This window comes from Alligator mississippiensis, chromosome 1 (genome assembly GCF_030867095.1).
Source record: "Alligator mississippiensis isolate rAllMis1 chromosome 1, rAllMis1, whole genome shotgun sequence".
Classification (NCBI taxonomy): Eukaryota; Metazoa; Chordata; order Crocodylia; family Alligatoridae; genus Alligator; species Alligator mississippiensis.
Genome location: NC_081824.1, coordinates 118,695,620 through 118,721,761, shown reverse-complemented (window position 1 = coordinate 118,721,761; position 26,142 = coordinate 118,695,620). Strand labels below are relative to the sequence as shown.

The window sequence follows — 26,142 nt, the reverse complement described above, 5'->3', positions numbered from 1 at the left end:
CTCAGTCAGGTGCTGAGAAGGGCCCCAGCTGACTTCCGTTATCTTGGTAGTGCAGCAAGAGAAAAGCTGTCTCTAACAGCTGGGCACCTCAAATTTGAAATCTCTACAGCCCTGCCTGCCAGTCATAGTATCTTTGCAGTAGGCCTCTGCTTCACCAAAAGGAAAGTAGATATTGCATCTGCAGATAGTCCCATTCATTGTGGAGGAAGCAATGGGCTATATTCACTACAGCACCCCATCTCCAGAAATAACTGATAGAAACCCACTGCTTCTGGGGTGGGAGTGATAGTCAATTGTTATCATTCCTTTTGTTATTTGCATGAAAAACTTCTTACTCAGTTTGCTCATGTGCTCAGCTTCGGATTCTTTTTCAATAGTCTAAACTTCCGATAAGGTAGATCCTTTATTAGGACAGCAGATCTGGTTTGTGGGGTGTAATGCTGACCAGCAAGGAAGAATTGGTGGAGGATGTGAAAATGATGGGTATGACGTGCACAGTAGGGGGCACTACTGTGCTGAGCCACCCACCTCACTGTGCCAAGCCCAAAACCATGCTTTGGGAGTCTCCCCAGGGGCGCCTATGTTTGGCCGTCCCTCTTCCTCGAGCAAAACTGCAAGCCTGGGGTAACACTGCCACCACCTGGGCACTGGTCTCCGTTAGGGCTCTGTGCAGCCTGGAGTATTCAGACCTTGCAAGCCTTGGGGGTGCTTTGGCCCCTGCTAATATCTCTGGGTGCTTCTTATAACCTGAAGCTCCCCAGGATAATCTGAAGTAGAACTGAGTCAGTTAATAAACAGCCAAGCTCTGCTAGGAGCAAAAAGTATCTCTGACCCCTCTCCCCTCAGGCATTCACAGCCAGGCATGTTGCAGTGTCAAAGTCTTATTGCTCAGGGAGGAAGAGGAGAGTGGGGGGTAGACAATGGAATTTAAGATAAAAACACCTTGAGCAAGTGCTAATACATTTAGTCTATCAAATATGGGCTTGGTGGCCCTTTTAATATATGACTAAATTACTTAGTTCTAAGCTAATAGCCAATTTTCAGGCATACTCACTAATCCGTCCCAAGAGAGACTCTCCGGAGACCCATGCTTGTGTGTCCCCCAAAATGACTGCCACAGAAAGAGAGGAAGAGGCACCTCCTCTCACCTCAGGAATTTTTACAGCCCGGTTGTCTAGGTGACCAGGTTGACCAAAACCAGGCAGCGTGACAATTGAGGGGGAGGGGCTGGAATGTCTCCTTCCAGGGAGACAGAAAGAGAGGGGGATTTCTTTACAATGGGTAACTTGGGAGGAAGTGGTCTTGATATTATAGAATTCCAGATCCTGAGACAGAGAAAACAAAGAGGTCAACAAAATCAGGATGCTAGATTAAAAAAAAAAAAAAAAAAAAGTAAATTTCATTCACTCAAGGGGCACATCCAGATGAGTGCGCACGTGCCCCCTGCCCCACCTCAAACCCCTTTGAGGTGGGGCAAGAGGCATGTGCGGGAATGAAAAAAATGTTCCCCATCCTGCAAGTTTGCAGCATGGGGAGAAAATTAGACCACTGGATATCCAGGGGTCTAAAAAAACCAAGCAAAAAAAAAAAAGTGGGGCAGGGCACGGTCCCAAACTATGGTCTGCCATGCCCTGAGGCAACCAGAGGTTGGGTCCTCCAGGGAGACGCTGTGGCTGCCAGAGCGTCTCTGTGGTTGGCCTCTTGCCCTGGTGCTGAAACGTGTGGCCGGCCAGGATGCGTGTTCAGCACCAGGGCTCCAGTGCTGGTGAGTAAGGGGTCGGGCAGGACCATGGGGAGGACCCCCGCCAGCCCTGCCCACTCCTCCAGCTCCCCTGATCCCTGCCAGACCCCCCCCTCCCCCGATTCCTGCCCAGCTGGGTCCTGCCACCCTCGGGGCCCCTCTACTGCTCAGCCAGGCCAGGCCCATGGTGGCAGGACACAGCATGGCACGGGGTTGGGTCCTGGCAGCTCTAGGGCCAGCAGGACCTGTCTGGGTGTGGCATGCAGTCCCTGTGCACCACGCTGGGTCCTGCCACCATGGGCCTGGCTGGGCAGCAGAGCGGCCCTGAGGGCAGCAGGACCCAGCTGCACGGGTGGGCTGTAGCCCTCCAGGGGGGAGCTGGGACCCTGGGTAGGGGGACTGTGGCCCTCCAGGGTGCCTGAGACCCTGGGCAGTGGGGCTGAGGCCCTGTGGGGGATAGGGGCTGTGGCCCTACAGGGGGGAGCTGGGGCCCTGTGTGGGGGGTATTCCATGTGCTGTGGCGGGGGTGCTGCACCCTGTGGGGGCCAGGGGACCCACCCCTCCTGATAAGCCCCCTCACAAGGTCCCCCACACTCACAGTCACCCAGCAATCACCCCACACCTACCCACACACCAACCCACACCCCTTCCCACCCCCTTCCTGCAAATACCACATCCCCCCCATCACACACCCATCATGTGCAAAGAAATCCAAAAGTACACATCAACACATATAGGTATTTAGAAATTGATTTTTATCATGATGATAGAGCCACTGGTAGGCTTCCACTTTGCTTTAACATTGTAAATATATCAATACAGCATTACCCAGCTGATTCTCTCTCTCTCGGGGGGGGGGGGGGGTGTAGAGTGGTATTTTGTGTTAATTGTGGAAAAACATGGATTTGGGGGTATTTTTAAAAATGGATTTGCTGCTGCAGCAGTCCAGCTGGCACAAGGGGTAGTGTCCCCAGGTACCAAGTGGCTGGGCCCTAGAAGCTCCTGAGAGCGAGTAGCCCTGAGCTGCTTGCCAGGGCAGCTTTTTGTATGGATGGGGCCGGGACAAGGCAGCTTTTTATACTGCTGGGGACAGCACCAGTGCTGGCCCTGGGCTCTAGCTCCCCCTGGCTGCAGCTCTGGGAGGAGCCAGGCAGGGTTATTTTGCCCCAAGTGGCACAATTTGCTTCAAACCAAAGTGCATGTCTGAGCACGTGTGCTGAGGCAAAAAGCCCTGGCTCAAATGTGCACCACTTCTATTTGAGCTGCTGCAAGCACATGTGCTTGCATGTGTGGATGCGCCCAAGGAGTTAATAGGCATAGCGTCATAGGAGGATAGATTGAAGGATAAAGGTATCTAGCGGGGCTGGAAGCTTCTAAAGGGCCTAGCATTGGAAGCCCAACAAGAAACTGTTATGACACAATGGAAGCACAAGAAGTATGGCAAGAAACCAATGTGGCTGCACAAGGAGCTTCTGAAATGCCTCAAATGCAAAAGGAAAGAATACACAGGCAATGGAAGAATGAGCAGGCTGCCAAAGAAGCATACCAGGAAATGGCAAGAACCTGCAGAGACAATCAGGAAGGCAAAGATAAAGAATGAGCTGCACCTGGCAAAGGTGGTCAAGGACAACAAGAAGTTCTATAAGTAGTTGGCCAGAAAAGTAGAACCAAAGAAGTTGTGTGGACCCTTTGTTAACCAGTCAGGGGAAACTCCTAACAGAAGATGCAAGAAGGCAGATCTATTCAACAGATACTTTGCCTCAGCCTTCACAAAAACAAGCTGCAGCCAGACATCTAATAAGGATTATCCAGATAAGGAAGGGGGCAAGCTGAGGGAGGAGATAACAAAAGAGACTGTCAGAGAGCTTCTGTTGGGTCTGAATGAATTAAAGTCAGCAGGGCCGAATGAACTTCATCCCATAGTACTGAAAGAACTGGCAGAGGAAATCTTGGGGCCCTTGGTAATTATCTTCATGAAATCATGGGAGATGGGCCGGATACTGGAGCCAGTGCCCTTCTTTAAAAAAAAAAAAAGCAAAATGGAGGACCCAGGGAACTACAGCCCAGTTAGCCTCACTTCAATACCTGGAAAGTTACTGGGGCATACCCTAAGGAAGACCATTTGCAAACATCTGGAGGAGGAAGGCTGATCACAAGCAGCCAGCTTGGATTTATGAAAAATAAATGGTGTCAAACAAACTTGATCTCTTTTCACAAAGTAACTACTTGGGTGGATGAAGGGAATGCTGTGGATGTAGTACATCTGGACTTAAGCAAGATTTTGGATAAGGTCCTCCATGACTGTCTCATAAAACTATAGGTTGGATAAAACTACTCTAAGGTGGATAGATAATTGGCTCACTAGCTGCAAGCAAAGGGTCCAGGATTCATGAGTCCACGTCAGACTGGTAGGAGGTTTTGAATGGAGTCCCACAAGGGTCTGTCCTGGGCTCGGTGCTGTGCAACATTTATTAATTATTTGGATGCTGGCATAGAAAGCTTCTTGAACAAGTCTGCAGAGGACACAAAACTGGGAAGGACTGCAAACATGGAGGATGCTGGTGAATTCAGAAGGATCTCAACAGATTGGAAAACTGGGCAAGAGCTAACAGGATGAAGTTCAATGCGGACAAACACAAGGTGCTACATCTTGGGAGGAATAATCAAAGAAACCAACATAAAATGGGTGACACCTGGCTGGACAACAGCACTTTGGAAAAGGACTTAGGAGTCTTGTTAGATCACAGACTATATGAGTTGGTGAGATGCAGTTGCACAATAGGCAAATGCAGTTTTGGGCTGCATCCACAGAAGCATTAGGTGCAAGACACAGGAGGTGACAGTGCCTCTCTACATGGCACTGGGTAGGCCTCAGCTGGAGTACTGCATGCAGTTCTGGACTTCACATTTTAAAAGAATGTGGGGAAGTTAGAGAGGGTCCAGAGGTGGGCAATGAAGATGATCAAGGGCTTGGAAAGCAAGTCATACAAGGAGAGGGTGAAGGTGAAGGAGCTAGGCGTGTTCAGCTTGTGGAAAAGGTGTTTAAGAGGGGTCATGATAGCAAAGACTTGAAGTGCTGTCATAAAGAATAGGGAAAACATTTTTTCTCTCTTACTGAAGAGGAAAGGATGTAGCCCTAGGGCTTGAAGTTGCAGCAAAGGAAGTTTAGATTGGATATCCTAAAAACTTTTCACAGAACGGTGAGGCAGTGGAATAGACTGCCTAGGGGATTTGTGCACTCTCCATCACTGGAGATGTTCAAGAAGAGGCTGGACAGACTGGTCCAGGGTGATCTAGATGTAGCAATGCCCATTTTCTACCATGGGTATTTCCCATGCTTCCTCTCTTCTGCTACCTGACCCTCTCTTTCTGTCTCTGTCAGAGGCACTGGGTGTTGACTACAGCCAAGCCTGGGGACTTTGGGGTGTGCCAGTGCTCCTGCAGGGCCCAAAGCTGCAGGTTCTTGGCTAGAGTCTTGCCCCTCTATTCAGGGTGAGCCGAACTGCTAGAATTGGGGGCAGGAAAGGATTTTACCCCATGGTCAGACCTGGGCTGGGCCTCACCTGTGGCACATTTAGGTGGTAGATCTGCCTCTGGCCAAGGCTGAGCAGAGATTAGAGGAAAGAGGTGTAAGGACTGGGTAGGACAGGGGTGCTCCTGCCTCCCACTAGACGCCCTACAGAGACTCTTTCTCTGGGCCCTGGGGGAGAAGGGGGGAAAGCAGCGGCAGTGTTTCCCGAGCTGGGACAGGTAGAGAACCTGTGCACTGGCACAGTTCTTCTCCGCATCATTACGGCCTGGCAGCTGGGTGCCCTGCAGGTGTGGTCACCCCCCCAGGCAGGGCCGGGTGCGGGGAAGGCGCCAGCTCTTCTTTCCCCTTCTGCTTTTGCCTCCCGGGCGCTGGCAGAACCGCCCCGAGCTCGCAGGGCGCCGGCCTCCTCGCCCCTGTGCCCGCAACGTCCCCGCCAGCGGAGCACGTGGCGCTCGCACCTGCCCGGGGCCGCGAATCCCGCTGGGAGCGGCGGGGCGGGGCGGCCGAGCTCACCGAGGAGACATGGCGGAGGCCGGCGCCGCCGGGGACAGGAGCCGCAGGCGCGGCGGCGGCGGCGCTGGGCGGGGCGCGGCGGCAGGTGAGATGGGGGCGGGAAGCCCCCGCCGGCTGGCCCGTGGAACATTGCGGGCGCCAGAGTTCCGAGCGCCCCTCCCCCTCCCGCCGGGATGGAACGCCCAGGCCCGGCGGGCGGGAAGCTGCGGGCGCCGGCGTCCCGAAGGGCCGTGCGCTGGAACGCTGCGGGCGCCGGGATTCTAAAGGGCCTGCCCCGCGATGGAACGCGGAGGAAGCGGCGCCCGGGGGCGGGAGCCAGGGCTGGGCTGAGTCCCGCTCCCGCAACAGGTGCGCAGCCCCTTGCGGCTGCATCCTCAGCCTTCCAGGGGGAGCAGGAGAGTCCTTCCAGCCCGGCCGCTAGGAAATCAGCCGCGAGCGGCGCTTTCTTCCTCTGCGCTCGCCCACAGGGTCTGATCCTCCGCGTTCCCTGGGTCCTGCAGCCTCCAGCCGGCTCCTCCTGCCCCCTGGGCGAGGGGGCGGCTGATTTCTTTCTTCAGTGATGAGACATAAGGCGTCAAGTTGCAGCAAGAGGCAATTCAGGCTGGAGACTTAAGAAGAGCAGGGGTCTGGTCAGGCGTGGGCACTGGCTGCCTAGAGAAGCAGCAGCATCTCTATCCTTGGGAGCTTTCACGAGCGGGACAGACATTTGGCTGGGGTGGTCCTGCTTTGAGCAGGGGGCTGGATTAGATGGTCTCAGGAGGTCCCTTCCACCCCTGCGTTCCTGACCCTGGATTCCCCCCTGCTTTTATGTTCTTGGTTGTTGAGGTCCATGCCAGGTTCTCATGCAGTGTAGATCCATTTCCCCTCCCTTTCTCTCTCCCTTTTTAACTTAAGGGGTGCCAATCCCTATTGCTGTACTTGGCTTGCTAATGTTTTTATGACGGACCTGTCTTTGTAAGGGGTTATCCTTCAGCCTAGTGGTGATTCAAGTGTCTTAACATTTGTGAAAAAGCAGCTGGGACTCATGGTAGAGATCATATCTTTTATTAGACCAATAAGATTTTTGCAAAAAAATTAATTGCAAGCTTTGGGGCACAAATGCACTCCCACAGGCATTGGTGAAAAGATTGTAAAAGTTCTCCTGAGCTTTTTTTGCCAATGCCTGAGGAAGGGTGTTTGTGCCTGAAAGCATACAACTTTTTTTTTTTTTTTTTTGCAGAAATCTTATTGGTCTGATAAAAGATATCTCTACCATGAGTCCTGATTGCTTTTTCCTCTAGAGCAATATGGCTACAACCGGGATACCTTAACATTTGTGAACAGTCAAAAGGTGCTGGTCCCCCCCACTCCCCAGTTTGCCAAAGGGAGGCAGAAATGTGGCTTTATTCCAATTAGGGTATTTCCTGAGAGGTGGTATATCCACTGTAAGAGCATTTCCGAGACTCATCTATTTTGGTTGAAGGGTAAGGGAGGGGAAGAGGAAGGAGCCTGGGGTTAACATAATCAGATTGGCTTCTGGATTACTGCTTTAGGCACATGTGGTTTAATATTGGAGGTAGCATTACCCCTCTGTCTGTTTATTGATTGGAGCAATTTAAATCCATCTTCCCCTGCAGTAGAATCTTGTTCCTCTGGGAAAGCTTGTATTCACTAGGCTAAGTTGAAGTTTCATGATGAATGCTAAAGCAAATGTTTTTTGCTAGGAGCAGTGTATAATTCAGCCACACTGCAGCTGGTTTATTTAAAAGAGGGTTTGCAAAAACACAACATAATTTAAATTAAGATGTTTTGTGCCACAGTGTGGTGATTATGTTTGTATGTAATCTGAGTAGATGTCCTCATACAAATCTCAGTGGCGTTTATACTTCCTCCTTCCTTTTTTTGCAAAGTTTAAACTTGCGTTGTCCTTGTTTAAGCAGCTTTGGTGAAGCGGTGAAAATGTTTTTATCAGAAGCCCCTGATAAAAACGAAATTCTACACAAAGTTTACCTCATTTTGTTTCTCACTTATAAAAACAAGTTTCAAAGAAAATATACGATTAAACATGCCTTCTCCATGGCAATTATTTACTTAAATCATGGGAGATTTGATCATGGCGGCTATCTTTAATAGTTCATGTTTCTTGTAGTTCATTTACATTTCTTTCACAAAAACAGTAGTTTTGGGGAGGAGGTATATCTATTTGCTTTCTTACTAGGGAGTTTGATCTGTAAACTTGTTGGTACTGTCAAAGTTCATTCAAAACTTGTACACGTGTGAAATAATTAAGTTAAACTTTAGCATTTAAGCTGTTTGCGTCTGTCTCTGTAGACACTGATATCGTAGTGGTCTTTCAATGCTTTGGTTCTTTTTATAATGAGAAATAAATTCCTGTCTTCTCCTACCTTCCTTACACGTAGGAGAAATAGTTCTATTTGTCTGTCCAAGCCAAGCGAGCGTCTTGCGTGAAGAATTTATTGAGGGAAAGCTGAGTTAAAGAAATTGAGTTTGTATTTAGCTCCGAGAGTAAAATTAAATTGTTTTAAGTCCGTCTCTTGTTAAAAGTTCAGTTCCTTCTGCTTTCGAAACTCCCTTTGTGGGCTGATGGGTCCATAGTACTGTTAAAATGTAGCTGTTGTGAATGGAGATGGGGTCTCTCTGTTAGGGCCCATTTTGAACAGGACTTTGAATATTAAGAAGACTTTGAAGAAAGTTGGTGTCTTCAGTGACCTTCTTCTGAGTGCCCAGCTTTGTTCCCAGATGTGTATTGCTTTAATCAATCCTGAAGTTTCTGAATATGTTGGTCTGCGTGTGATAAAATGAGGCACACTTTTCTAGCAAGAATTATTTAAAGTGTGTATTTCTTTATGATGATTATCTTACTTGTTGCTACTGTAATTTGTTGAGCATCTAAAAGCATTTAGATAAAATTAAGAGCTACAGATCAGCACATTAGAAGGCTGGATGCCCTCAATAGTTGGGGGAGGTGGCAAGGCGGGACAGTCTCATTTTTGTGTAGGTTCCGTTCAGCCAGCTCTTTAGTGAGTGCTAATTTTGGCTAGGCATAAAAGCCCAGTCTCTCAAGTGCTACTGGAATTTGTATAAATTTCTGGTATTTTAGTGGGGAAAAAATAATGTGCATATGTTGTATTTGACCTGTAAGTTTGTATCTTTTTTCTTTACAAAGCAAACCATTTGAACTTTCTCTTTATTAATATTAGCTCGAAGTGTCTAGTCCATTGTGCATCTCTCCTGTTCTTACATTGGTATGAAGAAAACCCCATCATCTTGCTTGACTTGATATTTTCATTTGATAATTTCTTTAAGATGCATTCTCTTTGAATAACTGGGTATTAAAAAAAAATACATATAGTAAAGTCCCAAAATGTACCTGATTACATATGTGTCTCTGCTAGGTTTCATAGGATTGCAAGTTTAAAATATTTTGATCGAAAGATTGTGTTGTTGTAATGTGGGATTTGCATGCTATTTTAGAAGTCTGACTTTTACCTTTAGTCTGCAAAAGTAAATCCCATTAGCACTTGTGAGAGTTGGTCAGCACTGAAGGGGGGTGGGGACTAGACTCCTTGCTGCCTAATATATCTTATATTCGGGGTAGGAATCTGAATGGCTAATCTGTTTTTGCTCTAGCACAGTAAAGAGTTTATTGGAACTTTTCACCACTAGGAGGATCTCATGTGCTTGCTCCGTTGAGGGTCTGTACAAGCTGGGGATAGTCGGGCTATATAGTTATTTATAGAAAATACTTCACACAGCTTTTCAAATGTGTTTTCTGTTCTTGCACCAGAGGTTGCAACTACTAAATCTGACACATTAGCATGAAAAGATTTACTGAAGTGTTGAATCTGATCACCAAAAAAAAAAAAGCAATGAATGTGCTAGCTCAGAACAAGTTTGATACTGAAAGGGAGTAGTATCAAGATTGAACAGAAATATTGTACTTATTATGAAAAGTGACTTTGTGAAAGAGATTACATTACCTCTTTCCCCCTTCTCACTCTTCAGATTTTCACTTTGTGCTTTTAAAAAAAATATAATTATTTAAAAATACAGTAGATATATTTTTTTTAAAGGTACCTAGTTAATTGGGTATCTAAAAGTATCAGCCAAAGACCAGATACATTCAGAAGTGGAGAATGTCAAGTATATACTCAATAATGCTGTTTCTTACCCTTTCGCTTGGGAGCAATAAAACCTTGACTTTGTTCTTCCTTTACATGAACATTGGTTGAATGATTTACAGACGAGTCAATTATCCAGAAAGTCAGTTACTGCAAGGTTTTGTATTAACATAACCATCAGTCCTCAGTTTGGTTTTGCTAGTCGGTGAGACAACGCTGTATTGTTTATTTACCAGTGCTTTGCATGTTTTATAACACTTCATTTACTACTTGTCCTTTTTTAATATTTGCTGTATAATATAATAATGATGGTTGTCAGCACTTCATATTGTAGTGTTCGGTTATCTGAAAAAAAATTGATTATCTGGAATAATGGTATCCCTAATTATTCTGGATAATCAATATTTTGCTGTATCTGTGTGAGATTTTTTTGATGCAGAGTTTTGGCTTGAGCCCACTTCTGATTCAAACAGTGGGTCAAAAACTCCACTAAATTTTGACATTTGTATTAAAATTTCATTCATACTACCCTGTTGGCTTATGTTTCTAACAGCCTGAACCAGGGACTTGGGTGTCAGGATTGACCACAAGATGAACATGAGCCTGCAATGTAATGCTGCAGCTAGTAAAGCAAGCAAAACCCTGGCTTGCATCCATAGATGCTTCTCAAGCAAATCCCGGGATGTCATTCTCCCCTTGTACTCGGCCTTGGTGAGGCCGCAGCTGGAGTATTGTGTCCAGTTTTTGGCTCCACAATTCAAAAAGGATGTGGGAAGCTTGAGAGAGTCCTGAGAAGAGCCATGCGCATGATAAGAGGTCAGGAAAACAGACCTTACGATGACAGGCTGAGAGCCATGGGGCTGTTCAGCCTGGAAAAGCACAGGCTCAGGGGGTGATCTGATGGCCACCTATAAGTTTATCAGGGGTGTTCACCAGGACCTGGGGGAACATTTGTTCACCAGAGCGCCCCTAGGGATTACAAGGTCGCACAGTTATAAACTCCTGCAAGACTGTTTCAGGCTGGATAAAGGAAGAACTTCTTTACTGTCTGAGCCCCCAGGGTCTGGAATCGCCTGCCGACGGAGGTGGTTCAAGCACCTACTTTGAACACCTTCAAGAGAAACCTGGGTGTTTTTCTTGCTGGGATCCTATGATCCCAGCTGACTTCCTGCCCCTGCAGCAGGGGGCTGGACCTGATGATCTTTCGAGGTCCCTTCCAGCCCAGATGTCTGCGAATCTGTGAAATCTATGAAAATTCTAAGTGCGAACTCTGGGTTCTGACATGGTTTCTTTTATACAATACTTTCTGAATTAAAGAAATAGAGGCTTTCAATAGAAGTTATAGAGAACTTCTCCCCATTTCTAGAAGGTGGACAGTTTAGCCATCCTTTTTCTTGGGCAACCATTGCGTGTGCAAGGACTGAAATGTATGAGGAGGTTCTTTAGATATCCCGTGTAATACAAGCCATGCTGTTATATATATGCTATCTTTTTAGTTTTCTTCTCAGCTGGGATTAAAAAACTCTGTAGTTCATGAAAAATCTGATCTGTGTCTGGTGATGCATGAACAATCAGTTTATGTGCTTCTGTCTTCAATGCTACTATAAAAACAAAGCCCTGTTAACATAATTAAGGCAGCATATACACCCACAGTGTAATTTAGAAGTACATGCATTTATTTTTAATGCAAAGGTATAAATTTATTTGGGGAAAAAAATGTAATTTGCAATAACATGAGTCTACTTCTGATTTTTTACTACAACTAGCATATTTTTGAGTACAGACTGAAGGATTATACAAGAAAGTGGGATAGAGTGTGAGTTTAGGAGCTTTAAAATTGAAAATTAAGTATAATTAAGTCTGATCACTGTAATAACAGCCTCAATTAAGGAGGCAGTATTTAATCTCGCAAAAACACATTTTCTTTCCTACTTATAAAATATTCCTTCAATTGAATCTAAAGTGTAAGTCACAGCATGTTGTTACTCAAGTGACAGTTCTCCGTGCATCCTCACCTCTTGAAGAAAGAGACATCTGCAGAATCCTGGACCGTTATAAAGCCAAAGAACCAAGCTTCCAGAGCAGTTGTTGGCAACCTTTTCAGGCTGCAGGCTGAAATGACCCTCCTTGGGTGAGAAGTGGGCAGGCTGGCATTAAGACCCGATTCCTGCAGTTGCCACCAAAGCCTCATGTCTGCAGGCCAGATCAAAGGACTCTGCGGGCCAGATGCAGCATGTAGGCCTTAGGTTGCCAGCTCCTGCCCAAGGCTAGAAACAATCACTGCATTTGTCCCTGGACACATGCTTGGTTTGTTCTGAAACAGAAATATCCCGAGATTGGCATGTACACACAGCACCCTCCTAATCAGGTTTTAGTGAGCGCTGAATGCATAGCCACTTTTCTGCCATTGATCCAGTGATGCAACCCAAAGGTAGCTCTCCAGAGACACTTTCTGCAGTGGCCTGGGATAAGCTATTAGTACTTCTTATCCCTTGAGCCTTTTTAGGATTTAGCCTGTGACAATGAACATGGGCGTTTGAACGATTTTACTTTGTCCCAGAACGTTGTTTCTCCCTGGACAAATGCAATGTCTGTTTGTAGCCCAGGAGAGATTGAAAAAAGAGGTTGCATGCATACACTACCTGTTCAGGGGTTGAAATTGCATTTGTAAAAGTCACCAATAGCTGTCATGCAAGTCTAATTATCTGAATATGTACCAAGGTTTTCTGTGTGTTTTTAATATTTTCTTCAATCCACACGTCCTGGAACTATGTTGTTATACAACAATTTTGTTTGAAGTACATGTTTTATTCTTCACTGTTATGGCGAAAAAATTGAAAATAAAGCTCTTAATGGTTCTAATACCAGAATGAAATAAAACCACCCTAACTATAACATGGCATGAATTTTAAGCCTAATGACTTTAGAGGGTTTGGCTTGTGTCTTTTAATATTGTCTTATCACAGTTATCAGTATTGGTACTTCCTGTCACTCCCGAGATCCTCTTACCCTCAGGGACTGCAGGACTAATGCTTAAATTTGTCAGTCGGGTAACAATAAGGTGTGAAGAAAGGAAGCTGTAATGATCAATGGCTTTAGCTCTAAATTATCTTCTTCAGTCTCTTGAGTTGTATCCCTCTGAAAAAATACTGCCACCTGCCAAACAGCTCTAACCTAGGTAAAGGTTGCCTCTAACAAGTAATATATTAGGAAGGAAAATGCTGAGTGATAGCAGTTAACAGAAAGACATGTCACTCACAAGATTACATTTAATTGATACTGTCAGTGATGGAGAAACTTTAATATAATTCTTCTGGCACATTAACATTTCTTTGAAGTCTTCACATTTTTATGATGCGCACACAATGATTTTCATCTTCAAAGTGCTTTATAAATACTTTAATTATTCTTCTTGATGTCAGGACAGAGTAGTTGGGTAAACAATATCCCCATTTTACAGATAGAGAAAGAGTGACAAAGGAATGTCCAGGGCTCTGGAGGGAGGACTTGGTTTGGTATTGGAGCCAGGATTAGTAGAAGCAGTAATAATTAGCAGTGATTGAAGTCAAACCAGAGATTTACACTGACATCGTTGCAACTGGATCTGGTTCCATACAAAAAAAAACTGTTAGTCCAAAATGGTGTAATATATTTCTGTAAGAAGTGTTGCACATAGGTTTTATTGATGGATTTTTCTTGATTTTTTTTTTTTAATGTTGGTTAATTACAGCAGTTTTTGCTGTCCACCTACTTTAATTAAAAACATGTAACTATGTATAAGTGTATGAGAGAATATTCATATATATTCATTCCCCAAAATAGATAGAAAGATATACACACTCCATTTTTATGTATTCATCATTACATGTTTTTAAGCAAAACAGCAAACAAAATGCTGGAATTAACTGTCTTTCTCTCTTGCTTGCTTGCTATGTGTATCTGAGAATAAGTGTTGAATTTTCTTAGAGATCTCTGGGGCAGAATGATCAAAGATTCCTGGCTCTAAAAATGCATTTTGCACTGGTGTATGCATCAGCTGAGTCAGAACAGGGCATGATGGTTCATTGGCTTTGCTTGGTCTGTCTGTCTTTTGTTTTCCCCCAGAAGAGCTAGTGGAAGCCTTCTGGTTTGCTAGTGGCCTTAATCATTTTGGAGGTGAAGAGCTTGTTTTTGTTGAATAGATTAGAATAGCACCTAGAGTGTGCTTCTTGCTTCTAACAGTTTACAACCATAAATAAGTGGAATGATTTGAATTCATTAATATTCTGTGTGTAGAAGCAGGCTTTGCACTCAAAAGTTTGTCTAACTTTAGATCCAATAAAAGATACCAACCAAACAAATCCTTTCCTGAATCATCACTGCTACAATTTCACTGTAACATTACCATAAATTTTGAAATTCAACGCTGGGCCCCAATTTTAAAAACAAATATCCGTACAGACTCGGGTTAAGGACTCTTGGCTGATGTTAACAAGAAGATAAAGAATCCAGACTAATTTATGAGGTGGTGGGACAGAAAAGAACAGATGCATTACATTATATTATATTACATTACATTTGGTGATATCTGCCTCTATATTTTGGTAATGCCTAGAAAGCCCAGGCAGGATGCTAGGCAAATCAGAATCTTATTTTAGGACATTGGTCGCCTTCTGGTGTTATGCCAATATATAAGAAGTGGGTTTAATAAATAATAGGAGAGAGAAGGCTAAATATGAGGGACAGCTATAAGATTATGTGGTCACCTAGATCAAGTGATGCACAGCTTAACTGAATCATTTATCAGGTGCTTTTGTTGGAAATTATAAAAATTAGATCATATACATTTAGAAAAGCATTTAGTTTAAATTTTTAGGGTTCTAAAAATCCATTTAAATCTGGCTATACTTTTTCTTAGACTTACATGACATTAACATTTAGAAAAAAGCAAATAGCAATGCTCTCAAATGCGAGCACCTAAAAGTTTTGCTCTTGTGGCTGTTTGAAAGCCTATTGGGGAAAAAATGGAATTGTTTGGGTTCAGAGCGTGCGGTTCACAAATTTTATGTGATAACATTCAGCCTTTCCTGTGCTGCAGGCTTTAAGTGAGTGGGTGTAATGTTAGGGACATATCTTGTTTTAAATGTATTAAATGTCAACATGATTAATGCTTTAATTCAACATACCAATTGCTTGTTTTCCCTTATTGGCAACATAGGCTGACAGACTACTTGTCTTAACACTTCTTGGTATGCTGGTTTTGCAGTGTAGGAAGGAAATAAGTCTGTGTAACAGGTTTGGCTGGTTCTCTTTCACCTAGGTTCCCTTTGGTAAGAGATGACCCAGACAGTATTGGCCCATTTTTGGTTTATTCAGGCAGTCCTCAGACTTACAACACAATTGGTTCCTGAAAATTGCGTCTTAGGTTGAAATGTTGTAACTCGGAATGGATTTTTCTCAAAAGAAACAAGGTTACAAGTGGGGATTGGTTCCTGAACCAAGGCTCGATACTCTGTTTTCACCAAAAATACCCCAGAATTTTGTACTCACTCAATTATAGATGAGTAATATACCTACATTAATGTATTTATTTTGTATATCGCAGTCATGTTGATTTGGAAGGACTCATTTGAGGTGACTTTGCTGGACTTTTTAAAGGGCTCTTGGCTGGAGGTTTTTCTGGCATCTTGTGTGCTTTCTTTAAAGAAAAATGTCCAAGGAAGTTTAGACAGATACTCTCCAGGGAGATGAGCAACACGGTGTTTGCTGGTGTGGCGTTGCATCAGGTCAAGCATTGTAAGTTGAAACTGACATCATAAAGTTGAAACAGGGTGTCAATTTATAAATGATGTAAGAGCGAAACGTTGTAAGTCGAGGACTGCCTGTATACAGGTTTTCCAAGCAGCCTTTCCTGTCCTGAAGCAGCACAGGATAGAAGTCTAGATTTTTCTCAAAAGTTCTCTAATACAGGCAGTTTATACATATACATACATACATCCAGTGATGGTCACAGCGCCCTAGAACTACTGTTGTATACTGTACCTCTAATAAAAAAGACGGTGTTTGTTAAAGCAATTTTTACTTTGATTTAGCCTTTCATCTAAAGTAATACATTGAAGTCAAAGTGACGCTTTTTACTTATTTCATTTGGTTTTTAATCAGGTCCCAAGAGCACAGGGAAAGCTACATTTATTTTGCTTGCCTATGTAGCCATTTCTCCAGTTCTGGGCACTGAGTGCTCTTGTCCTTCACCCTTGACAAGAAAAATTAACCTATCACTTTAAAAAAAAAAAAAAAACAAACCCCCAAAACCCCCCCAAACCACCATAGATATATAAATATACCAAAGGAACAAAATATCATTGGGATTGAATGTGTTCTTTTAAAAGCACTAGATTCATATTTAACTCCATTCTTCTTTCCTATTTCTAATTTTGGCAACTTGGTATCAATTTTCCTTATGGCTTCAATAACTGACCAGTTTCTAAAATATTGTTATTTTATTAAGCTCTTCCAGAGATTTTCAAGGTGCTTTATCCATGGCACACTTGGCAGTAAATACCATCCTATTTTATAGAAACTGAAGCAGAGAGGTGGTGACTTTCCCCAGGTTGCAAAAAGCAGGACAAAAAATGCAGGAAAGTCCTGAGGTGACACTTTGGAGAATAATCGAAAATCCTCATAAACCAGAGGGTGCAGTTAAGTCAGTGAAGAAAATAATGGCAACAGCAACTTGACAGCATAGTGGAGTCTAAATGTCATCCTTCAACATACGGCCAGTAATACTCAGGCTCTGAATTCCTCTTTATTCCCATGCCCATTCTGCAAAAAAAGAAGAGACAGGATAGTCATCTTTCTGGGGTCACCTGACTCCACCTGTCTTTCCTGCCTGGTGCAGGGGGGCTGGATGTGATGATCTCCCGAGGTCCCTTCCAGCCTTACAATCTATGAATCTATGTAATATCTTAACAGGGATCCATATTATATAATATATATCCCTAACAGGGATCCATATTATATTATTAATATAATAATGTGTGTGTATCTGTATCATATGGATCCCTGCTAGGGATCCTATATGGGTAAGTCCACTTACCTATGTTCACTTATATAAAATAAACAAAACAGACTTGGACTCAGGGACTGGCATCCAGGACTCTCTGTCCCTCCCCCATACTTCCAGATGAGAAACCAAACTAAAAGACTGGAGTGATGCTCCCTCTTGTGTGCACTTGCTCCTGCTCTCACCCCATGAAGCTTATGTTTTTTGCTGTACAAAGGCCTGACTTACTGGAGGTGTGGAGAGTGCTTTAAACCAGGCATGTGTCTCATTGGGGATGTGGGAAATGTCAAGCTGAGCAGGGTATTGAATTCAAGTCTCCCACTTTGTTAGTGATTGCTCTAGGCCACTGGTTGGCAACCTACAGCTGGCTAGTTGGGCATGGGAGATTAGCGGCAAGGAGATATGCCATCCCACCTATCCCCTTTGCAACATTCCCCTGTGCTGTGGAGTTCACTGCACTACGATATCTGTACTTCCCTTGCTGCAGAGGGACTGGTGTATCCAGTAGCAAAACTCTTGGGAACTGTGCTAGTGAATACTTAGGTGCCTAACCTCTTACACTTGGGTTTTGAGTATTGTACTCCAGAACTTAAAGTCCTTTTGTGGAACTAGGTCAAAGTGAGTTGCCTATAGTTATGCAATATATCAGTGGCAGAGTGGGACTAGAGCCTGTTTCTTGTGACTCCCAGTCCTGTAACCTTTTCAGGCTGTGGACTGGTTTGATTCTATTCGAGTCAGAGGTGGGAAAGTGCCTGCCATTGCCACCATGGGGAAAAGCTGTGGCAGTGGTTAGGTCCTAGTGCTGGCCTGCCTCTGAACTGACCTGGGTCAATCCGGAAGCTGAAAACCAATGTCTATAGACTGGATCAAATGGCTCTGTGGGCTGTATCTGGCTCACGGGCCATAGGTTGCTGGCTCCTCCTGTAACCTGTTTGCTAGACCAATGGGAGCCAACCTCTTTGCAGATGTGCAGCAAATTAATTCTGCACCCTCCCCAAGTGCCACTCTGCTCCCTTTCCCTTAACTGGTCTGCTGCTCAGTTTTCTGCTCTTCACCCTGTGCTCCCCGACCAAGCTGCTGCTCTGCTTTCTGTTTCCTGCCCTGTGCTCCCTGCTTGATCTACTTTCTCTTCTCTTACCTGCCTGCCTCTGTGCTGCCTGTTGCCTCCCCAATCTGCCACGTGCCACACACACAGGCTGCCTGTGCCACTTGTAGCACCCGTGCCGCAGGTTGGCTGGCCACCCCTGCACTACACTGCCCTGTGTCCCCCAGTAATTCTTATTTCTATCTCTGGTACCTAGACGCATTATTCTAGTTGAACACTTTTTATTCTCCACCTCTTACATGTGTGTTTAGTATGTGTGAAAGTTGTCCTTGTCAACTCTTTAGAGTTGTCAGCTCTCTTATATCCTCAGTAGGGTAACATGAGAAGTAATAATGCCAACTTCCCCAACTTCCGGCATCCCACAAGGAGCTACACTGAGAAGTGCCTTGGCTTGTGTGGCCCATTCAACCATTAGGCTTTTTGCTGCGGCTACAAACAATCCTGCATCTTTAAAGTAATGTTTCTAAAAGAATATGGTATCATAGGTGATTGTTTAGCAAATGATTTTGAAAACACCTGCAAAATGAAACTGTTCAAAAGAACCAGGAGTCTTTTTAATGCCTTTTTTCTAAACCTGAAAGAAAGTGAATTGACATCATTAATCCCCCTTTCTAGTATTGTTCATACACATTTTAAATTTGTAGGCTGTTTTTGTAAACTGATGTTAGCTGAGCATAATATTCATGCAAGATACAAAAACCAAGGACAACACTCACCAATGCTAGCTTGATGTACATTTATATACATTTTTGTTATGGTATGTGAATGGGATTGAATATTGCTGCTTCATATTGGAAAAAGCAACCTTAAACGTAGCAAGAACAATTACTTGGGTAAGAATGATTTGTGTCAGCTTGCTTGCTTTCTTTTATTCTACTTTTGGCCAGTCCCCTTTAATACAAAGCATCATCTACCTGATCCTGACACACATGTCATCAGTCTAACTTCCTCAATTACGCTGGTAACCAGGATTGTTGTGCTTGAGAACAGAACGGAGGCTTCTGCTGAACTCATGGTGTCCTGACCTCGAAGAGCAGTCCAGGTCACCACTAGGCTTGTAAAGTTGTACGGTGCCTTGAGCAACCTTCAGTTTGGCCCTTCTTTCTATAAACCTCCCACCTTGTTGGTGAGGCAGCCATAACACAACATGCATTGCATCATCTGCTTTGACAATATGAGCCATGTACTGTTACCAAATTGTTCATTAAGGTATGTCCTAATATATATATGTTAGCTATAGTTGGGGAGGGCATTTAAAACCAGATGCAGTGCAGCTTCTGATTCTGAAATTCAAGAAGTAAAAAAGAGAATCTAGCAACGTTAGAAACTTAGAATATGACCACTTTGTCATTTGAGGAGAAATGAATGGCGTTTAATATAATGATGGTGCTTTTAGTTTGAGGCTGGAAAGTAGTGGCAGTATTAAAGGAGGCTGAAGTTATCTGCAAAACATCAGCTCGGCCGGGCTTTGGGTATTGGCACTGCTCTTACAAAGGACAGGGAACAATTCCGTGCAGAAACTGTTTAAAGGAGGCGATCAGGCGGGCATCTATGTGCAAGCAAACCCTCCATTGTGGCTAGCTACTGAGAATCCAGACTGAAACGTTGCCAAATGGGAAAACTTGGGTGGGTGTAATGAATGATCTTCCATCCTTTTTGCGCAAGTGTTTGTTAATGACCTCTGTGCTGTAAAGCTGACACTGCAGTAGGGAATGCTCGCTGTATATTCACCGTGAGAGTAATCCGATTGGCCTACCCTGTCGGTACAAATTCAACATGCTAAGTTCCATGAGGAAAAAAAAAATCATTCAGCAGTTGCCAGTAATTGTGGGTGTAGATGCTTATATTGCCAAAGGTATGAAATGCTGCTTAAGCTGGTAAGGGAGGGGAGGAGGGAAAACTCTCTCCCTCCTTGCTTTAGTTTGGATTAGTCTGGGGACTGGAAACGGGAATAACAAAATGCAGGCTCATGCCTAAAGCTCATCTGCTTGTGCAAGCAGAACTCCATCCTCCTGCCACTGGGGGGGAGGAGGAGGGAAGGAGCAGCCCAGTCGACTAGGTGGATCCAGCGCTTTTGCACTGTAACCCTTCGCAAGCAGACGGGAGCAAGCATTCCGGCAGACTGCTTTCTGGAGCCGAGAGGACAACATTCATAGACCTCCTTTGATTGGGATATGTCACTGTTGTCAGGGCAACTGGTAACAGTGGCGTATCATATTTTCTCCTCTTGTGTTGCGTGTTGAATATTTTAGTGTGCTCTGGCTGGAAGAAGATTGAAGAAAAGGTGCTGCAGCAAGAAGGAGAAGCTGTGGGCTTGGATCTGATCAAACAGGTTAAGGCAAACCAATGTGCCTTTAACACATTAGGGTTTTTCTTCAAGGTGGGGAAACTGCAGTCTCAGCTGCCAAGTGGATGTTGGTATTTGTCAGCTGTTTGCACACCACTTATCCATAGGGGATCTATTACAAATGCTCAAATGAACAGGCAGCTTTGCAGCTAGCTGCTGCTCGGGCTGCAGTTGCTTTTTTTTTTTTTTTTTCTCCCTAATAAGCAAGAGGGAACGTCACCATGCCTGGTTCATCTACTGCTATCCATCAAGAGAGATTGAAGAAGACAAGTGCAAGACCAAATCCCCCTGGTTTATTTACTATTAATGAGGAAGATGATGAGCAGCAAAAGAATGGAAATTCCAAGCGACTGAACGGTATGCCTTAGTTATACAGTAGACCCAGTGCTGTGCGCAGTATATACTGCACAGAAAACAGTATGCTTTCCTCGCTGTTCTGCATGCCATAGAGTGGGTTCTGACTTACCAATGCGATTTGTCAATTATATGTGTAGAAAAGCACATTATAGGTAGAATTGAATCAGCTGGATTACTATCCAAGTAGATTTGTTTTAAAGATAGTTAAGTAGTTACTAAACTGACTTTTTTTTTTAGTTGTTATCCCATTGTTAGTTACAAATTAGAGTCTTAGCAAATAAGTGGACGCATCTGCCTTCTCTATACGGATCCAGTTACTTATTTTATAGTGTGTACTTTCTGATAGATATCTTTTCAAGCCCATAACAGCTTCATTTTTTTTTTTTTAGATACATGAGTCCCATAGCAGCTTATGTGGAAGTCAGCATTGGCAAAGACTATGTGAAACTTACTGCATTTCTGTGGGTCCATGGGTATGGAGTGCCTTAGGCTGGGGAGGGGAAGCAGGGAGAATGACACATTCGAATACCATAACTTTTGGTGAGTCGGCAACTGAAAATGAGGCATCTCCCATCAAGTGGTACCCGCTGAAGATAAATTCTATGTATATTTGAGGTTTAAGTGTTTGATTATAACAGATCTAGCAAGTGTGTGTAATGACAGTATATCTTGCATTGTATAATTAATGTCTTCGGCCTGGACTCCTAGGATTTAAATTCTGTTAGTGTGACACCAGCCCTGCACCTTTTGAATTGTGACTGGAATTTTAAGTTGGCATCCTCACAGTTTTAATTCTCTCTGCGTGCTCAGGGGATTTCCTCAATACATGACATTTTCCTTTTTATCTTATTCTGGTAACAAATGAAACAGTTATCGTAACAGTCTCCCACCCCCTTAATTTATCAACAAAAATGCAACTTGATAACTTTGAATCAATTAAAATTTAGGTTATCATTTTTTGTGTGTTTGGTTACATAGTTGAAAAGAAGAGACGAGCAGACATGTATTTAAATATCATATGTATAGTGGGAGAATGTATTTAGGGTGATGTGGTTTAACAGTGAATAGCTTCTTGAATAGCTAGCTGGCTTTGAAATTGTTCAAGTTTGAACTATTTCATAGCTAGCAATCTTTCTTGGAGATGATCAAGACCTCTGACAGATCTGAGCTTCACAACAGTATACTATATTCCTAGCCAGTTCTAACATAACTGAAGTTAGTGTCTTGCATGTGGCAATTTGCTCTACTGTATAGTTGAACAAACCCTCATATGCTCTAGGCGATAACTCTTCTTTTTCTTAATGTTAAGGAACCTATTTTTTTGCATCTCTTATTGAGTGAATTTGAGACTCAACAACACAAGGCTTTGTTGAGAAACTTCCATGTTTCTATTTTGTTTTACTGGAATTTGCTAGATTTTCAGGATAATAGCTCCTTTTATCTTCTTGCTTTGCTTGTATGACTCTAGCCCACAGTAGTTATCCAAGATGATTTTATAACTTCCCTATTTTTGTCATGTTTGCTATTTTTTTAAATCCTGTTAGCCCTTTTATTGTGCTTTATTATTATTTCTCCTTCCTGTAATGTAAAAGCGCCCTGTGCACATCTGATGCTATTTGTATCAACCAGCAGAAGGGGGCAGAAAAATTTTTGCAACTCCTAAGTTCTCACTTCCCCAATTGGCTGGAGTAAAAGTCACATCCTGCTGAGTAGCTGAAGTAGGTTTTTTGCTAAATTTCATTTGTGAGTATAAATAAATATGTTTCATGGAGTATGGGATGTAAACTAACAAGTACATGCAGTTGGGTTCTAGCAAGACAGACTTTTTGAAGCTTACCTCTGAATTGGTCTTGGATGCTGTCAGTTGATGGCAAATGACTTAAGATGGATTGTTAAATATCCTTTTGAAGTGTGGCTCTTCACCAACTGTTCTCTGAAGATATACAATGGTTTATGAAGCCTCTAAAATACAGTTTACCCCAGAGTGCTCAGTAGGTTATCTTGTGAATCCTTGGTCAGATGACATCCGGCATGAATGACTGATGCCTCCCGAGCCTGGGGGGGCACCATGGTGGGGACTGCCTGCCAGTATTGGCAGCAGCAGGCGGGGACCGCTAGCAGCCGCGTCAACAACGAAGGGGGAAGCATCCGCCCACAAATGCTGGTGGCAGCTTCAGCAGCAGCCAATCTCAGGGGGCATGTACCCCCCCCCCGGTATGTCCCCCCAAGCATTGCCTATGACATCCAGATGTCTCGGTTTGTGTTCTCCTTCACCTACCTGATAGGTAGTAAAATTGTACCAGTATGGCACTAGGCAGGAACATGCGGTTTGATCAGTCTAGATGTGTGTTCAGAAATCCGTTCATTTGATACCATTCTACTAGTGCTTGCTTTAAAAAAGTTGATAACTAGGTTTATTAACTGTTCTCAACGCACTTTTTCAGGCACTGAGATGCATTCTAGCACATACTAGGTCAGTATCATCTTAGTGTGAGATGGGGGAAAATAATCTTAATAGGCCTTTTTCCATATCTAGTTTTTGAGACCAGTGATGGTGCTCTCTTTTTAAAATGCTTTCCAACTTCATAGTTTCATAGTTTCCATAGTTTCATAATTTTCATATGAAACTTGCCAGGGTGTTTGTCATGGTGGGTTTAAGAAGTAATTTAGTTAAAAATTCATCAGGCTAAGTAAAGGGTTTGAAATTGCTCTGGACATTCAAAATATTGTCCTTTTGTGTACAGTGCAGGTCACTTTAATAATAGTGAGCTTGGTATGTTTATAAATAGGAGGTTGTCAAGTAATTTTTCCAATTGTCTAGGAAAGAATAGGGGGGAATACAAAATGGTTTGAAATTGTAATTCTTTCAGTAAATTGGCTTCAGAGGGCAGGTATTTCATCTGCTGGTGTCCTTGCATAATATAATTTGAGAAGAGGTCTGATTGACCTTGAGTTTGTTCTTTCAGTGCAAACAAATAGTTGCATTGAAAATGCTTGGTGTGCACCCACCCTCCCCCCACTTTTTTTTTTTAAACCTAAGAAACGGTGAAAACCTGCAAAGGTTCCTCTACCCCAGTACTTCTGTTAGAATTCAGTACCAGTTATTTACCTTTTTTATACTACTTGTTTTTGGTGCCTGTACTGGCTAGTTAGTAATGCAGCTACTGCTTTCTAATATATATCTTGGAAGTCTGGATAGTTGTGTTTTCAGAAGAGTCTCATGTCAGGAAGCATATCACCCCGTAGGCATTCAGACACAGCTTTTCCTTGTTCCTTTTTCCTTTTGTTCTGATGGACTTTGCATCTTTCCTTTGTCTGTAGTTGATTGATATCTTTCATATCTTCTACCAGGCTATTTGTTAAACAAAGCAAGTACTAATAAGACCAAAAATAAAAGTGAACTTAAATGCGTGTCTAATAGGGGAGGGTATAGTATTTTATTTTAAACTCTGAATTTTTGAGCTAATCTGTATACAATAAGAATGCATAAAGATGAACCAAGTATCTAAGTTTAGACCTTCTCTTAGAGCAAGACTTGTGTTTTATCTGAAAGTTTTTTTTTTTTTTTTTTTTAGTGTTGCTTTTTAACTCTAGCGTGTAGGAAGTGGTGCTGGTATCCAGGTTCCATGAAGCTAATAACAATTTTGTATTACCTTGGAGTCTCCCAGGTGATAAATCCTATACATTGTTTACTTAGGTTAAAGTCTGAGCTTGAATCCAGTATCGGCTTCCTAGTGGGATCAGCTTATGTCTAAAATAAATCTGAAATTGGTCTCATGGGGCACTGACAGATGTGAAAAAAACCCCAAAACAGCTCTTTACAAGAGTGGGAATAGGAAGCATGTTATTTGACCCAGCTCCCCAGTGTCTGTATAGATTGGGTGGTTCTGTCTAAAGCTGATTTAATTAGCTAGTAGATAAAAGGGCCAAAAAAGCCTTGCTGAAGGGTACAGTCTATTGTGTTAGCTTGACCTGGCTCACCCAACTTGTGTTGGGCGAGCTGGGTCAAATGCAATGTCACTTTTGGGCATGTACTGCACTTGGTGCGGGGGCATCCTGAGCTGCAAATAAAGTGCTGGTTTGATTGGTTGGTTAGCTTTTTTTCCTCCCACGTCTATAAGCAGCCATTATTGTTTGTTCTTTCTGCTAAGTAACTGTAGGGATGGCAAACATTAAACAGGTGATTTTTCTCATGCATCTCAAATAAGCCCTTCGGATGATTTCACCTTAGTTCTTAAATCTCCAGTTTTCCTACTTATTCCTCCAACTGGAATGAGAGTCTCTAAAAAAAGTTTTACGTTCTGACAATCTATCCTAATTTAGCCACAAAATAGTACTTGCCAGAAGGCCTAGGAGTGTCATTTAACTTCAAGTTGAAGACCTGTGAGTGTCAGATTTGTAGCTGTGCTATATATATATATTTTTTTTTTTTTAAATTAGCAAAATGTTTAAACAAGTCCAACTGTATTTACGTTCTCAAAAAGAATCTACTTGGCTAGAACTCAGAGAAAGTTCTTTACTCCAGAAAGTAAAGAGAGGGAATAGACTCCCTTCTGCGCATTTGATATCTTACTTTCTCGGTCTGTATTGTACTGGTGGACACCTTGTATCATATTTGATATGCTTGAATTGTAAGTTTTTTGAGGCAGTTGTAGTTTTGTGCTGTGTTTGTAAATCAGACTCTTCATTTTCATATTCTGATAGTGACATAGGAGAACAGAAAATACTGATAACCTGCTAGTGATACAGAGACACCCACTGCATAAGACCACATGCAGTTGTAAGTCTTACAACTTGCTTGAAATGCTTTCTTTTTGTTATCAGTAGGGACCTACCTAATTTGCAGGGGCTGCCCCCTAATTTTGTGGGCAGAATGCAGGCCCGAGCAGCTATTTCATGTGTGGAGCCCAGGGGGCTCCCCCCGCCATGCCTCTGATTGACCAAGGGGCCCTGGTGGCCCCTACTCCTCATGCTGATTGGTTGTTTGTCATGCAGCCCTGCCCCTCACTGCTGAATGGTAGAGAGGGGTGGGACCACATGATGGGAAGCTCTCGCAGCTAGTCATCAACAAGGAGTGGGGGTGGCACCCATCTTGCCTGTAGTCCTTCAAGTGGACCAACCCTTCCCCTCCTCCTGCCGCCCTGGTGACCTCAGATTTCGTGGGCATTGCCCAGATTTCACGAAACCTCGAATTCGTAGGTCCCTAGTTACCAGCTTTCAAGCACTTGGTCCTATGCTCCAAGTATATGTGACCAGATAAAAGTGCTCACAGAATTACACGCTTTATAGCTGTATAGTTCCCCCAAACCACCAGGCTTGTGTTTGTCTTGAACATCTAATGACTTATGTGAGTGAAAACTATAAATGACTATGGCTCTGTTCTG

General features: G+C 43.4%; 1 protein-coding gene across 4 annotated transcripts in view; it reads left to right on the top strand.

Moving 5' to 3' along the window:
• Positions 1 to 5,780: 5,780 nt before the first annotated feature.
• The window catches only part of MAP7 (microtubule associated protein 7), a 204,440-nt gene continuing 184,078 nt past the window's right edge, over positions 5,781 to 26,142 (top strand). For 2 of the 4 annotated variants that reach the window (XM_059713420.1, XM_059713417.1), the window contains exon 1: positions 5,932 to 6,134. In XM_059713420.1, coding sequence (XP_059569403.1) covers positions 5,960 to 6,134 — 175 coding nt within the window. In that variant the 5' untranslated portion in view covers positions 5,932 to 5,959. Of the gene's footprint in view, positions 5,872 to 5,931; positions 6,135 to 20,121; positions 20,759 to 26,142 lie in introns of those variants that run through there. The other 2 variants (XM_059713421.1, XM_019479573.2) reach the window with 2 other exon arrangements.